Genomic DNA, 16,692 nt, shown 5'->3' with positions numbered 1-16,692 from the left:
CAGTGTTTTGTTCTGTTGTTCACAGGTTCGCTGTAAGTCAAAACCAACTCAGTGGCATCTAACGGCAACAACATCCTCAAATAACTACATCGTCCTTATGAATAACTTTGAGAAATTTCGTTTCACAAGTGTTTGTCAGGGATAATCTCAATCCCACCCCCCATCCCGCCACACACTACACTTACAATAACAGGTAAAATAACAATCACTTTCCAGCAAGATGACCTCGTGGTGTCCCAAACCTTTATCTTGTGGTTCAGATTTCCCCTTTGATCATGTGCTCTGACTTTGAAAACGATAGGCACTGTCCAGGCAGGAAATAGTCACACTCCTTTTCAGAGCGGTCTCAGATTCTTAAAATGAAAGTGTTAAGTATCTCAGGATGTAGAATAAAAAAATATCTAGAAAAACAGTGTCGCTGGCTCTGTTGGCACAATCAACAGGGAGGAGAAGACTTTCTCAGGAAACCAATAGCAGAGCGCCATAATAGTCCACCTGCTTCAGGGTGCCCCAACATCTCTCCTTCTGTGCCATGGCCTTGTGTGGGGACAATTTTTTATTGCCCCTGACAGCTGAAGGTTGTAAAACTGACTCCAGATCTTGATTTTACATGTATTTAAAAAGTAACAAAGAAATAGTTATTAATTGACAGCTATGAGTGAGTGAGTGGACCCAGAGCAATATTTGGTGTGGTAGGTTTATTTGGTTTTGTAGTTTTGGGGAAAAACTGAGAGAATATGTCTCTCAACCTTTCTGTGATCTGTGCAGACTGCAGTCCATGAAATCTGTGTGCAGGTCCTTTAAGAGGATAGAAGCCCCGACCGGTCCTCGGAGCCTAGGGTACTGTTTTGTTTTTTTTTTTTCCTGTTGATTTTTTGTGTGTGTGTGCTTTAAGTGAAAACACTTAAAGTCAGTCTCTCACACATAAACTTATATACACCTTGCTACATACTCCCAATTAAAAAAAAACATTATTCTCCCCCAATGAGACAGCCTGCTCTCTCCCTCCACTCTCTTTTCATGTCCATTTCGTTTCGCCAGCTTCTAACCCCCTCTATCCTCTCGTCTACCCTCCAGGCAGGAGATGCCAACATAGTCTCAAGTGTCTACCTGATCCAAGAAGCTCACTCCTCACCAGCATCCCTCTCCAACCATTGTCCAGTCCAATCCATGTCTGAAGAGTTCGCTTTGGGAATGGTTCCTGTCCTGGGCCAACAGAAGGTCTGGGGGCCATGACCACCGGGGTCCTTCTGGTCTCAGTCAGACCATTAAGTCTGGTCTTTTTATGAGAATTTGGGGTCTGCATCCCACTGCTCTCCTGCTCCCTCAGGGGTTCTCTGTTGTGTTCCCTGTCAGGGCAGTCATCGGTTGTAGCCTGGCACCATCTAGTTCTTCTGGTCTCAGGATGACGTAGTCTCTGGTTCATGTGGCCCTTTCTGTCTCTTGGGCTCATAATTACCTTGTGTCCTTGGTGTTTGTTCTTCATTCTCCTTTGATCCAGGTGGGTTGAGACCAATTGGTGCATCTTAGTGTTTAAGACCACCTGGGGTACTATTTGGCTGCAACACTCTAAAGCCCAACTTGCCTTTGCCCTCTACGTGAGGGCATGGGCACCTCCCCAAAGCCCAGTCGCAGTGAGAACTACACTGCCCAGAAGTCTATGCGATTAGCGGTGGCACTGGGCCAATGAAAGCCCGGGAGAGGGGCGTTTCCGTGCGTGCGGCAGACGTCTGAGCGTGACTTCCGGCATCTTGCTCGCGGTGGACATTTTGTCAGTTCTTGGCTTGCTTTACCTGAGCCGATGTTCCGGAGCCCTGGGTCGGGTTCAAGGTTAACAGGAGCCGGTAGGTGAGCGGGAAAACGTTGTCTCCCTTGCACAGAGGTAATCATGAGACTTCACGGGTGGTGGGGCCTGGAGTGACCTCGCCGCCTCCAAGGCCGGACTGGGGACGGTGGTGCCCGCGTTCCGATCTGACCGCTCGCTTCTCACCGCCGGATACAGTCCAGAGGCTCCTTTGGCAGCGTCCGCAGTGATGTACCCAGCGTTCCCCAGGACCTCATCCGTCCCGATTCCCAACTCCGAATTATCAAGTCTCGAATAAGGGGCGCTTGCTCAGGTCATTGCAGCCCCAGTATCCAGTATCCAGGACAGTGAGGAGATCGTAGGTGTCGTACTCATTTCTGAGAGGGTGTGATGAGGTGTGGGAGAATGTTCCAGGCACGGGGGCCAGGAAATGCAAATGATCGGCGATGCGGCTGAGCCAAGAGCATTTCGGGACATTTTGGGGTTCTCGGATATGCAGGGAGCAGAGAGCGTGAGAAGTCGTCACGCTGGGATGACAGGCTGAGGAGTTGTAGCCATGGAGGGTTTCGGACATTGGAGGGACGTGGTTGGATTGGGAATTGTAAAAGTATCCCAAAGTTTCCATAGGGGAGAACAGACAAGTGTAGGGTGTGGATGATAATGATGGAGGTAGGGAGACCAGTGAGGATGTTGCTGCAGCACACTGACTGCAGGAGTGTGCGGTGGTGGCTGGATCGGAGCGTTGACAGGCGAGGGGGCGAAGGGATTCGACCCTGGGTAGCTTGTTAAAGAAGGAACCAACAGGATTTTGTGCTGCGTAAGATGTGGCTGTCAGTGAAAGTAAAGCTTGTTTTCTTCCCTGAACATGGGAAGAATTGGGTTGGGTAAATCAAAACAGGGAGCACGTTCCCAGGGGGAACAGGACTTGAGTTTTGGACACGGTGATTTGTTCAAAAATGTCTCAGGTGGAGGCATTGCCTGGGCAGCCGGCCATGCAGGTCTGGAGTCCTGGGGAAGCGGGTGGGCTGGAGAGCTCCAGCGTATGAGGGATTGTAGTCTGATCCAAGTTGACGAAGACCTAGGGATCAGATTTATGGAGAGGAATCTTAAGGATTTTTATTTCGTTTAGTCTCTGAGGGGAAACCTGGTGGCGTAGTGGTTAAGTGCTACGGCTGCTGCTAACCAAAGGGTCGGCAGTTGGAATCTGCCATGTGCTCCTTGGAAACTCTATGGGGCAGTTCTACCCTGTCCAGTAGGGTCGCTATGGGTAGGAATCGACTCGACTGCACTGGGTTTTTTTTTTTTTTTTTTTTAGTCCCTGAGGTGAGAAAGCTGAGGGTTGGGGCCGGAGGGCAGAGAAGAAGGGCGGGGAGGGGGGCGGAGGGGGGAGTGTAATACTCGAGACTCCCTCTAGAAGGGAGGAGTCCTAGAATATAAACGGAATCTAGCTGGTGTCTGCAGGAGGACATTTGGAGACTGACCTGAGGTGGACACTGAGGCGTGGGGTACTGTGAATTTGCCACCCTGCAGGCTCAGCAAGCCTTCGTGGGCATTGCCTGTGAAGCAAAACAAAGATCAGCCAGACAGGTAGACCAGGCCCAGCCCTGACTAGAGCTCCAGTGCCTCAGTTCCCTCAGCCCTCTGGTAAGAAGAGGTGATAAACTTTTCCAGTGAAGGACCCTCAGCAGGCTTACCCTTCAGAGGAGTAAGTAGCAGGTGAGCTGGATGGGTAGATGGACTAATGTCTACCTGGCAAGTATACATAGGTAGGCAAGTAAAAATTAAAAGTGAATAAATATAACAAGTTAAACTTAGATGAACACTTAGTAATTGGATGAAACTTAATTTGTCTCTAAGTATTTGATTACAGTGTAAAGTTTTAAATATGGCATTTCCTTAAAAGCTTTAAAAGATGGTAAAACACACCCGAATTTTCAAAAACCCATCACCGAAAACATTTGCTCAAGTGTTAGACTTGTGGATGGTAATAGCTGATTCATAGCACTTCACGTGTAGTAATGTGTTTGATACAAACTAGAGCCCTATGATGTGGGTACGATTACTGTTCCCACTTTACAGATGAGGATGCTGAGGCACAGGTCTTTGTCCAAGGTCACACAGCTCGTAGGAGGCAGCACTGAAGCCTGAGTATCTGAGGTTAGACAAGACAACCTAAAATCATCCTGCCAAAGGCAGGGCAGGGGTTAGGGAACCTCCACCATGGTCACCTGCAACTCAGCCTCCCTCCTCCTGCCATGTTTCAATGGCGGCAGAAGTGCTTGTGGACCCTACACAGGGAGTGCAGAGTGTCCCAGGCCCTCCTGACCCAACCCCACCTCCATGATCTTGGTAACCTGATAAGCGGAATGGTGGTGTCCTGGGAATCTTCACCTACCCTTTTACCTGCCATTGCACCTGGAGATCCTACAGCTACCCAAGGCACTGTATCCTGAACTCAGTCCTGGAATCATATGGAGGAATTTCCATTTCTGGCAAGCAATGGATGAGGTATGGACTGGTGTCCCAGACATAGGTGGGCGGCTCAGGTGAGGCTGAGCTGAGAGTATTCAGGAAACCTCAGGTCTCATTTATGTCTGGTGGGGTCAGAGAATGGGGGACAGGAGTCAGCCCTAGAGTGGCAGCCTGAGGAGCTAGGCCAGTATTCTGTGAGTGGTGGGAGCTATGAAAAGTTTGGAGCAGAGTAGGGAGTGAGCTGACTGTGGTCTTAACAGTCTTTCTCTGGCTACACAGTGGAGAAAAGACCATGGCAGTGAGGAAGGAAGAAGGGAAACCAGTGAGGAAGCTACTGCAGCAGTCCAGGTGGGTGTTGATCGTGGCTGGGCCAGGGTGGTGGCTGTGGAGGTGGGAGATGTGGTTGGCTCATGGATGTTTTTTAAGTAGTACTGTCTAGATTTTCAAATTTGGAGGGTGAAAAAGAAGGTGAGGAGTCAAGGATGATTTTTGGCCTTAGACGGTGTAAGGATGGAAAAGCCAACTGAAATGGGAAAGTTCGTGTGTGTAGGAATAATTTTCAGAGGTAATATCGGGAGTTAGGTTTTAGCCATGTTGAGTCTACAGTGCACCATAGACACTCAAGTGGAGGTGTCAGTGGACACTAGACACACAGGACTGGAGTTCAAGGAAGGAATTCAGGCTGGAGACATGCACACAAGGTGGCAGCCTGTGTGTGCTCTAGTGTGGAGCTCTGCCTCAGATTTAGAGTGGGAATCTGCATGTCATGGTGGCAATGCCACTAGGGGGCTCTAAACTTTCCAACTGGGTGGGGGCGGTAGGCAACTAAAAGACAAGAGAGAGTAGTGTTGAATTTGTTTCTTAGTGCTGCCATAACAGAAATACCACAAGTGGATGGCTTTAGCAAGCAGAAATTTATTTTCTCACAGTTTGGGAGGTTGAAAGTGTGAATTCAGGGCTCCGGCTCTAGGGGAAGGCTCTCTCTGTTTGCTCTGGGGGAAAATCCTTGTCTCTTGCAGTTTCTCTTCCTAGGTTTCTTGGTGATCTCCACATGGCATCAGTCTTTCCCTATTTGTGTTTCCTTGCTTCTGTGTCTAATCTGCTCTTTTTGTATCTCAAACGTGATTGGCTTAAAACACACCCTACAATGATACAGCTTCGTTAACATAACAAAACCCCATTCCTAAGTGGGATTACATCCACAGGTGTAGGGATTAGGATTTACAACACATGTATTTGGGAGACACAGTTCAATCCATAATAGTGTCCCTGGTGGGAGGGGAAGAGGAGGGTCTAGCAGGTGGTGGTCTTCCAGGACAAGAGTAAAATGATATGGATACTTAAGCATAGGAGTAATAGAGGTGAGATGGCAGGGAAGCCAGAGCTAGTGGTTAGCCACCTCTCTGAGTGTTCACCAGGCTTTTGTGGGGACCCTTGGAAGGAGGTTCTGGGGAGTTTCTGTCATGTCGGTGGATTAGCTCAAGGGGAGATTAGGTCAGCTGAGAGTATCACTAGGCTTGAGGTGGAAGGCCAGGGGTTTAGACTTTGAATGACGGTTAGGTGTTGAAAAGAAGGCGGTACCCTGGGAGGGATACAGCATGTGCAACAGAGAAGTGGAAGCCAGTTGAGTTCTGCACCTAGTTTTGGATGGCTGAAGTTGAAGTGTTGAAGCAAGGAATGGGGCCAGGAGAGGAGAATTTAAAAGTTCGGTTCAGGGCTACCCATGTCAGGGGAGATCATCACCTGGGGCCAGATGTAATCCTGGTTGCATTAGCCATGTATTCTCTGGATGCTGTGTTCAGAATAGCGTGTGGGGAGGCCAGGGATGTACCTGTGATGTGGGTGTCCGTAGATATGTGGGAGGTATGACTTAAAGAGTGACATTCACGTGGAGATGAGTGTGAATTCATGACCCCAGGGCCCTGGTACTGAGGGCTTCAGAGATACTGAGGAGTTCAGGTTTTTTGCATCTGAGAGGCATGGTCTGGGCACTCAAAGGGATTGTCTGGCAGGAGAAGGGTGGGGCCCTGCATGCTAGGCCCAGAGTTTACATGGTGTCTATCTGCACACCTGGCCGTTGTTGTTCTGGGCTGGACAAAATGATCAATGGGATATGAGGAGAGAGTGGGCACCAGTCACCCCAGGGCCTGGTATCTCCTCTGAGGTGGGAACTTAGGGAGGAAAGCGAGCAGAGGGTAGGTATGTGGAGGGTCCTGGAGAGAGAGACTGTCCTTGAGCTCAGCTATCTACTTTACAGCAGTGCCATGTGACCTTTGAAAACGTGTTCGTATGCTTCTCCTGGGAAGTATAGGGGCTGCTTCCAAGAAAAGTAGGGGTTCCTTGAAGAGGCTCAGCAGCTGCTATATCAAGATGTAATACTGGAGAACTTTACATTCATGGCCTCACTTGGTAACATTCTCACGTAACCCAGTTTCCTGGGCTGGGCATTGTCCCTCCCCTTTTCCCCATGGGCTGCTGTCCCTTTTCTACAGGTATACCATGGCCACTGCCACTTCCCCAGCTCCCTTGCAGAAGTCCTCTGGGTGCCAGGCTTGGCTGTGCACTACCTCATGTGCTGTCCAAACTCCCTAACTCTTGCTGCCCCAAAGCCTTGCTGGGAAGGGGTCAAGAGTCCTGCCATCACCCAACAGATTACACTCTACTTGGCTGGCCATTTGTGACTCTGTCCATATCCATGGCACCGCTGTGCCCCAGGTTCTGCCCACTTTCTCTAGCTGACATCTCCTTGCACCTGCCTATGCTATGAATTGCAGTCGTGGCCATTGCTTGTGAGATCCACAAGGATTCTTACATGACACATTCCTGAGGCCCTTTTAGTAACATTTCATTTTCTTATGATCTGTCATGGGCGGGTTGCTCGGGCCAGTGCTTTCCACTCGCCTGCCTCATGTTTCTCATTGGACTTGTATCTTCCCAGTCCTCTGTGGCTCCTGAACTGGAACAAGGGGTAGATCCCTGAGTGCCTCATGGGAAGGGCATGACTCCAGCCATAGCAAGGGACTTGGATGGACCTGACCCTGGTGAATGGAAGGCAGGGGAGGATATGACTTCAGTGCTGGTGTCAGATAGTACCAGAAACCTGTTCTGTGCCCACCAGTGGCCATATTTCATTTCTTTCTTTCCTCCCCATTCTTGGCACTTTGTACACTTGTCATTTTACTCTGACTTCGACCTAAGATCATCTTCCACCTCTCTGTATTCTACCACTCACTGTCCTTTTTACTGCCCCCTCAGCAGCCCTCTCCAATATTGGCCTATACACATGTGTCATGAAATGTGCACATATCCTTAAATAGTCCTTGAACACCAGCTCCTTACTTCAATATGCATATTCCTGGGCCTGGACACATAAACTTATGCATGGCACTCAGTTGTCACCAGCAGCCAGGGCCCTGCTGAAAGTCGTTTGCAGAGGAGTAGGTTGGAGACCTTGCCTCTCCTCCCTGTGCCAACTCCATCCCTGTGTCTTTGCCCCTCATGAGGCCTCCCTCATTCTGTGACCCTTAGAGCTCAGTACTGCACAACAGGCCTTTCTTCAGCCTGACTCCAGCTCCATTCTGCCAACAACCTGGTGGACTCAACCCTGGGTTTCCAGGCACACGTTTATGATGGAGCTGCCCCCACCCACCAAAGTTAACATGCACTTCACCAGCGTTTATTTGCTTTTAGGCTGTTGGCGTGGAGCGAAGGATGCAGGGGCACCTTTTGACCAGAGTGCTTCTGTAGGAGTGTCACAGGCTAGTGCTCCCAAGGCAGGTTTGTCCACCCAGATGATCCACTCTTGTGACATGCGGTCCCATCTTGAAAGACATTTCGCACCTGGCTGAGCACCAAGAACCACACCATGAACTGAAACCTTACACCTGTGGGGCATGTGGGAGACAATTGTGGTTCGCTACAGACCTTCATCACCACCCGAAGCAGTACAGTGTAGAGAAACCTTTCAGAGGGAATGAAGGCAGAGCCTCGTTTGTGAAAAACTGCAGAGTTTGTGAAGAATTTCACTTGTCAGAGAAGCCCTCTACACTCGAGGAGGAGTGGAAGAACTTCTGGGCAAGCTCAAGCAGCCTCCAACAAAAGGTCACTCACAACAGAGAAGATACACAGGAACACCGAGGGTGGGGAAGTCTTTTGTACTTGACAAATGGATTACAAGTGCAGCGAATGTGGGAAAGCCTTCAGCCGCAAAGACACATTTATTCAGCACCAGAGAATCCACACTGGAGAAAGGCCTTATGAGTGTAGTGAATGTGGGAAAGCATTCAGCCGCAAGGACAACCTTGTTCAGCACAGGAGAATCCACACTGGAGAAATGCCTTATAAGTGCAGCGAATGTGGGAGATACTTTAGTCATCACTCCAACCTTATCGTACACCAGAGAGTTCACACTGGTGCAAGGCCTTATGAGTGCAACGAATGTGGGAAGGTCTTCAGACACAAATCCTCACTTGTTCAGCATGAGAGTACCCACACTGGAGAAAGTCCTTATGATTGCAGTGAATGTGGGAAATCTTTCAGTCACAAGTATATCCTCATTAAACATCAGAAAATTCACACTGAGATAAGACCTTATGAGTGCATTGATTGTGGAAAATTATTTAGTCAAAGTTCTGACCTTATGGCACACCAGAGGGTTCACACTGGTGAAAGGCCTTTTGTGTGCAGCGAATGTGGGAAAGACTTCATCAGAAGTTCCCACCTTGTTCGGCATAAAAGAGTTCATACTGGAGAAAGGCCATATGAGTGCAGTGAATGTGGGAAAACCTACAGCTTAAGCTCCCACCTCATTCGGCACCAGAAAGTTCACACTGTAGGAAGGCTTTAGGAGTGGCAGGAATGTACACTTCTTGTTCGTGATAACAGGATGCTCACAGAGAGAAGCTCTGTGGCTAGCCTTTGGGAGGGAGCCAGCAATTAGGTGTTAAACCTCATATATCTGAACATACACACTGGCAAGGTATTTTATGAGTGCCAGGTATGTGGGAACCTTTAAGGAACTGTGTCACACTTTCTAACCTGCTCAAGTTCCTTGTCAAAGTTAGGTCACTACCAATGCCTGTGGCTGAAACCATCTAAACTCTACGATCTGTTGGGAACTTAGTCATCCCACCATCCTTAGGGAAGGCAGATTTATCTGCTTTTCTCTCCATACCCTGGACTGAAACATGAGACGCCTGAGTCCAATGGAGTCCTCATTCCCTCCGCTCTGGTGTAGGTGTAGACATGGCCCATCTTTGGCCAAAAGGACCTGAGCTATGTTCTGCTGGTGGCTAGCAGAGAATGTTTAATTTCTTCATGAACATCGTTGGTCTCAAGTGATGCTCGTGATGAATTTTTTCAGCCTCTAAGTTATCCAGCCCAGGGAATTCTTGCCTTATGTTGCTCTGGTGTGTGCGGTAATAAAGTTCTTAGTGTTTCCACCACCTTTAACTTTGAAGATTCTTTTCACTCTCGGGTGGTTCGAGACCAGAATTAGGCTTGGGACCTTTAACTTTGTGTACCTCAGAAGATACAGCAGGTTGGCAGAGAACCGTTTTCAGTCCAGTTTTGTTAATTTCCATTGCTGCCAAAAGCCTTCTAGGTAAGAATGCATGGTATAATCTTGTCTGGTTTTCAGAGTTATCTGAAGGCCTAGATATCACCTGGAGGAGGGTCTGGTTTTTGTGACAACTTCCAGTGTTTGGGAGGGCATGAATTGGATCAGTTGTTTCCAGCAGGCCTTCACACCGGAATGGAACTGAAACTGGAAAACAAACAAAATTTTGACCAGAGAGAAACCAAAACCTGAATCAGGAAAAAAAAAAAAAAAAAAAATTTTTTTCCCCAAACCCAAACGAAGATCAAAAACCGTTTTTTTTGTTTCGCTATTTTTGGTTCAACAATAATTTTTAAGTTGTAAGCACGACCGTTGGACCATTTGTGTTTGATTTTCATTTGGTGCCCATGTAAGCAGAATGCTTCTCTGGCACATGGCTGGTAAGAGGCACAGTTCATTGCTTTGGCAAGGGACGTTATGCAGCTGTAGGTGATAACTGGTGTTATGCGAGATGATTCACAGGCTAGTCAGAGTTTGCTCCTTCCACTCCGTGCTTGACCTCTGAAAGTAATGCGAGCTTTGCCTATCGAAGATATGAGAAATACTAAGGGATTGAGAATACTCATAATCAGAAATCTGAGAGAGCTGGTTAAACTGCATCGAGTTGTGAACAGTTTCATGTAAACAGAGATTTGTCAGGTGAGTGCGAACATTTTAAATGTACATTTTTCACATTTTTTAAGTGGTATTTAAGTCAAGAAATAGAAAATAGCATATAATTTTTTGATGATTCCATTCTTGTATTCAGCTTTGATTTAAATGCACTATTACACATTTTTTGTAATTACATGCTTTAATTCGATATTTATCTCACAAATTGAAATGTTAACATCAGCAACTAGCGGGAAAAAGATTGATGTTTCAATTCTGATATACCATTATTTCCCTGAGAACAACTTGATGGCATCACTGTGAAATGAGGTTTTTCTACAGAAGGTGTTGAGTAAATACACAAGAATGTTGTAAAGTGGGACTTTAAATGGAGGAAATCGACAAACCCTGCGAATATAAAGTTGAAGTTATTCCGGTTTTTCTAATATACTGAAGATATGTGACTAGAAGCATCTTAATATGTACTGGCTTTAATTCATTTCTACAAATGTATTTATGTGTGCTATTTTCTTCACGTTATCAAAGTCTAAGACTTGTTTTTACTGTAATGGAATATATTGACTATGAAGTATGTCCTTGTTAGGTGCCGTTGGATCGGTTCTGACTCATAGTGACCCCGTGTACAACAGAATAAAACACTGCCTGGTCCTGCGCCATCCTCACAATCGTTGGCTATTTCTGAGCCCATTGTTGTAACCGCTGTGTTGATCCATCTCATTGAAGTCTTCGTCTTTTTCGCTGACCCTCTACTTTACCAATCATTATGTCCTCCCCCAGGGACTGGTCCCTCTTGATAACATGTCCAAAGTAAGCAAGACAAAGTCTCACTCTCCTCACTTCTAAGGAATATTCTGGCTGTACTTCTTCCAGAGCCCTGCTGGCACAGTGGTTAAGAGCTCAGCTGCTAACTGAAAGGTCGGCAGTTCAAATCCACCAGCCACTCCTTGCAAACCATATGGGTTGTTCTACTGTTTCCTGTAGGGTTGCTCTGAGCCGGAATTGACTCAATGGCAATGGGTTTGATTTTTGGTACTTATTCTGAGACAGATTTGTTTGTTCTGCCATTTCATGGTATATTTAGTATTATTCACAACACCATAATTCAAATGTATCAGTTCTTTGTCCTTCCTTATTTATTGTCCAGCTTTTGTATGCATATGAAGCAATGGAAAATACTATGGTTTGGATCAGGCGCACCTGAGTCCTCAAGGTGACATCTTTGCTTTTTAACACTTTAAAGAGGTCTTCTGCAGCAGATTTGCCCAATGTAATACGTCATTTGGGAACCCTGATGGCGTAGTGGTTAAATGCTACAGCTGTTAACCAAAAGGTTGGCAGTTCAGATCCACCAGGCACTCCTTGGAAACTCCATGGGGTAGTTCTACTCTGTCCTACAGCGTTGCTATAAGTCGGAATTGACTGGACGGCAGTGGGTTTTTTAATATGTCATTTGATTTCTTGACTGCCTCTTTCATGGGCATTGATTGTGAATCTAAGTAAAATAAAATCCTTGACAACTTCAATATTTTCTCCATTTATCATAATGTTGCTTATTGGTCCAGTTGTGAGGATTTTTGTTTTATGTTAAAATATGCTCTAATGTTAATATTATTTCTTATCCCTTGAATTCTAGTATGGGACGAACCAGAGAAAATACATGTTGAGAATTTTTCAAGTATGAAAAGATTGAAAGTAAAAGCACATGTAAAATTTGCAGCACAGATACGATTGGAGACCATGTAGAGAATTTGGAGAGGCACCTGAAGCTTCACCATATGGATGAATACAATGTAGTGCAAAGCAAGATAACAAAGAAGATTGAAGAAAGTGTCAAAAGTGTTCTGAATAAGCAACATGCCCTGAAGACCACAATCTGGTACACGGGTCACTGGCTGTAAGACATACAACATCCAGTAAGGAAATCAAATTGGTACAGAAACACTAGGGGGTGAAAAATAGATACTGGGGGAGACTGCAGCAAACTAGAGAGAATGTGCCCATTGTAAAAGCGCATCCACAAACATTCCAGTCACTATGGCTGTATGGGATGAGAGTATACAGAAATTTTCAGGCTCTCTAGAGTTGTGTCACTGTTAACGGCCAATGTCACTGGCAGAGCAAAGAATGTAAAGGTTTCTTGGATTCTTGTTGCCTCTGTGGGCTGTTTACCTGGTGTCTTTGCTGCACAGGCCAGAACCCTAAGACTGAGAGAAGAATGTCTTGTAGTCCAGGGATGTAGCGTTGGTGACCCAGTCAGAGTTCCTGATGAGTGCTTACCAGATTTTCCTGCCACTGAGGAAGAGGTGCCCGTCCCAGGCAAGAGCTGCGAGATGGTGGAATCACCATATGGTTGCCCGGTCTTCTAAGTTTCCAATAGAAGTTGGAAATCCAGATTTTTATGTGGAGTCATTTTTTATAAGAGCTAGGGCTGCTAGCCAAAAGGTCTGTGGTTCGAATCCACCAGCCACTCCTTGGAAACCCTACCGGGCAGTTTTACTCTGTCCTGTAGGATCACTATGAATAGGAATCTGCTCGATGGTAAAGGGTTTTATTTTTGTTATTATTGAGGTGTAATCAACATGGAATAACCTGCACATACTTAGAAGTATATAATTCAGTAAATAAATTTTGGTATATGTGCACACCTGTGAAACCATTACCCTAGCCATGATAAAGAATATATCCATCACTCCCAAATTTACTGTGTATCCCTTCATAACCCCTCTTTCCCGGTCCTTCCAACCTCTCCTCCCTAAGCAGCCGTTGCTTTACTTTGACTATAGATAAATTTGCATTTTCTAAAATTATATGTAAATGGAAGCATGAAGTGGTTACTTTTTTTGGTCTGCTGTCATACAGCAGAATTATTTTGAGCTCTATCCATGTTGTGTGTATGATGGCTCATTGTCTATTGCTGAGTAGTAAATACTGTATAAAGAGCCTTGATGGTGCAACAGTTAAGTGCTTACCTGCTAACCAGAAGGTTGGCAGTTGGAACCCACCCCACTGCTCTGCAGGCGAAAGACCTGGTGATCTGCTCCCAGAAAGATTACAGCCAAGAAAACCCTATGAGGGCAGTTCTACTGTGTTATATCGGGTCCCTGTGAGTTGAAAATCTACTTAATGGCTACTGACAACCACAAGAAATGTTCTATTGTATGGACCAAACATTCAACTTGGACTGAACATTCTGCATTCTGTTGGCCACCAGATGGTGAGACCGAGGCTCTTTAGGCAAGAGAGGCAAATCCATGGACTAGGCATCTATCCCTCTAAGGATGAACTGCTGGCCATCCTAGGGTGGAGTGCCCAGTGAAGTAGACTTGACTGCAAATGTCCAGGTGGATCTCCTTGAGGAATATTGGCACGTCAGAGGCTCAACATCGTTCTGCTGCCCCCTGCTTCATGGCCGGCTCTGCAACTGGTACACTTGCTACTGCTGCTTCAACACCCATGGCAGTCCGCTGCACCTGCCTCAGTGCCACCTCAGAGCCTCCTGCAACATCCACCTGCCGCTAGATCCCCTTTCCGTATAATCCTCGCTCTCCTCCACCTGTCCCTTCCCTGGGGCAACTCTCCACACGGTCTTGCCCTACTGACCCACCTGGCACCTCGTGGCCCTCCGAGCTCAACCTACTGCCAATGGCCCGATGGCCTATACCCCAGTGCCTCAACTTTTCAGCTGTGCACTTGCCTACAAGCCCGGCCCGAGGTCAATGTCTGTCCCCACCTTGTGGAACTGTCCATTCCCTGCAGAAATGCTTTCTAGTCCCCTTGTGAAAACTAGCCTCAGGCAGGACCTTTTACCCTCCGCACTGGGGAAGGATTTCTCTCTCGTCTGGGCACACTGTTGATGTTGCCCCCAAACTTGGCCCTCTCTCCTAGCGGGAAAGGTGTACAGGTATTCCCTGACTTAATGTGTTTGGGTTACCATGAACTGCAGGACCTAACTAAGACTGTCCAATTTTTGTTTTTGTACCTCGTATCGTTAGTAATATGTACTGCATACAGTGTTGCAGCATGTAATTTGCTGATGTCATTCTCAAATGTTCACTCACAGATGTTCAGTATTTATGATTTACTGGTTGGATTTATAAAGATACTGATAATAAAAAGCAGTAATAATGAAAACAAAGTATTCGACTTCCCTCAGAACTGACTGACGATGGAGTCTTTGGAACAGAACCCCATTGTAAGTCGGGGACTACCTGTAGTTGTATAGGCCAGCCTCCATCTTAGATGGTGCCTTGGCATCCATGTTGGGCCCCTTTCTCACTCTTGTCAGCAAGTGTGCCACACCCTACTGCAGCTAGTTGCCCTGGATAACTGTGGTTTTCCACTTTGCTTCACAGCTGCCCCATTTAATTTTTGTAGCCACTCTCCCTAGTTGCAAAAAGACCAATGGTCACTTACCCCACAAAAATATCCCCACATCTCACCTTCAGACCCTAATAAAGGGTGTGCCCCAGGTCCACACTCTCCACCCAGACCTCCCTGCGTTTGCTGAGACCTACAGGCTCGCTGTGTACACCTAGGACCTGTGAGTAATAAAGTTATTTCCGTTTTTGTGTCTTGTGATTAAAGGGTGACTTTCCATCTGGGACAATAGACATAACCTGAGCTGTGGGAGGTTGCTCCCTGTTACCCATCCTTCAAGGTTAACAGCTGAGTTGAAATCAAACACTGAGGACACTAAGCCATGACTGTTCTCCAGCTGCCTTTTAAATCAGTATCATCTAGTAAACCAAAAACCACCTTCAGGAAGGCATTCCCAGTGCAAACCGCTGTGTAGGGAATTCAGCCTGTGCACTTTTCCCCACCGATCCCCCAGCAGGCTCTACTTCACAAGTCACCACCCATCACACTTTCATGGGATCTCTTGGTGCTTCCTTTCCTCTAACTTCTGTTTCCTGCCATCCCCTCACATAGGTAAGACACCTCTCTTTTGGGTCCCATGTCCGTTTTTTACCATTTGCCTGTCTAACCCGTCCCTCTCCACACTGTTCCTTTACAGGCCTCCCTCACAATTAGTTGAAAGGGTGCTTCCTATTGTCCAGAATGGCGTCTTTCATTTTTCTGAATTCACTCAGGAGTGTTGCCCTGTGACTAGAATCACCCTGAACAACGAATTTTCTCATGAGGCTGGGCCAAACAAAATCAGAGAGGTAGAAGGAAATGTCAAAGGACAACAGGACAGAAAGCAAAAAACTACCAGGTAGGGACTGAGGAGAACTCAGGGCTGAATGTGGCTTATGTCCAATAGGGTCCTTCCCAGGGGCCAGTGAGAAGTATCAGGGAAGAGCAAACCCCAAAAACCAAACCCAGTGCTGTTGAGTCGATTCTGACTCATAGCGACCCTACAGGACAGGGTAGAACTGCCCCATAGAGTTTCCAGGGAGCACCTGGCGGATTCGAACTGCTGACCCTTTGGTTAGCAGCTGTAGCACTTAACCACTACACCACCAGGGTTTCCTCAGGGAATAGGGGCCCATAGACATCCAGATCTCTCCAGGAACCGAGTCCTAAGAGGAAACAACGACTAGGGTTAGGATTAGTCTCTAGTGGAAAAGGGAGTCCTTTTTGGGTTAACCCCTCATACTTGTGACCGTGACTGTGACCTTGTTTGGAAATTGGATCTTTGAAGATGCCCTCAGTTAATACAAGGTCACCACCCCATGTGTGACAGAGTACAACTGCTCCACAGGGTTTTTGGCTGTAATCTTTACAGAAGCAGGGCGCTGTTTAGTGGGTTTGAACCGCCAACTTTTAGGTTGGTAGTGAAGCACAAACCATTTGTACCACCCAAGGACCTCACTCTAGTGGAAAATGGACTGAGGTCCAAGCCTAGGGGGAGAGCTAGAGTGGGGGTGGGCATTGTCCTGCTGGGCAGTCTCCTGGGGAGTAGACCAAGGACAAGCAAGGGAAATGGCTCAACATCCAAGGGAGAACTTGACGGCCACCGAGTTGGACTCGAGGTACTTGCACTGAGGCCCGTCCGGCTGGGATCTCGCAGGAGGTAGGGCAGGAGAGCGACCAGGGTGGCGCTCGCACCTGGCCTGGCCGCGTGGTGACTGAAGAGGCAGGCAGGAGCCGGTAGACACCTTGGCTCTGACAGGCCATAGCAAGCCGCAGGGCGGGCGCGGAGGGGGTGAGGGCCGCGCAGGCCGTGAGCTGGCAGTGAGCACCG

General features: G+C 47.2%; 1 protein-coding gene across 10 annotated transcripts; it reads left to right on the top strand.

Moving 5' to 3' along the window:
• Window positions 1-1,728: 1,728 nt before the first annotated feature.
• Window positions 1,729-16,637, top strand: LOC104845528 (zinc finger protein 134). 10 transcript variants are annotated; one of them, XM_064294300.1, is made up of 4 exons: window positions 1,750-1,844; window positions 4,226-4,312; window positions 4,556-4,624; window positions 7,967-10,216. In XM_064294300.1, exon 4 carries the CDS (start codon window positions 8,442-8,444, stop codon window positions 9,120-9,122), a length of 681 nt encoding a protein of 226 aa, XP_064150370.1. In that variant the 5' UTR covers window positions 1,750-1,844; window positions 4,226-4,312; window positions 4,556-4,624; window positions 7,967-8,441; the 3' UTR covers window positions 9,123-10,216. The 10 variants fall into 10 exon arrangements, 8 of the variants coding, with proteins under 8 accessions (XP_023399401.2, XP_064150371.1, XP_064150368.1 ...); XR_010323409.1 differs by lacking the exons at window positions 4,226-4,312; window positions 7,967-10,216 and adding an exon at window positions 12,139-15,087 and having other exon boundaries at window positions 1,729-2,162; XM_064294301.1 differs by lacking the exon at window positions 4,226-4,312 and having other exon boundaries at window positions 1,737-1,844.
• The last annotated feature ends 55 nt before the right edge of the window (window positions 16,638-16,692 follow it).

The sequence above is a fragment of the Loxodonta africana genome, chromosome 11 (genome assembly GCF_030014295.1).
Source record: "Loxodonta africana isolate mLoxAfr1 chromosome 11, mLoxAfr1.hap2, whole genome shotgun sequence".
Classification (NCBI taxonomy): domain Eukaryota; kingdom Metazoa; phylum Chordata; class Mammalia; order Proboscidea; family Elephantidae; genus Loxodonta; species Loxodonta africana.
This window is presented reverse-complemented; position numbering and strand designations above follow the sequence as displayed.

What these genes read in the sequence shown, in the direction of transcription:
- LOC104845528 (XM_023543633.2), top strand. Translation starts at nt 8,442, where the DNA reads ATGGATTACAAGTGCAGCGAATGTGGGAAAGCCTTCAGCCGCAAAGAC.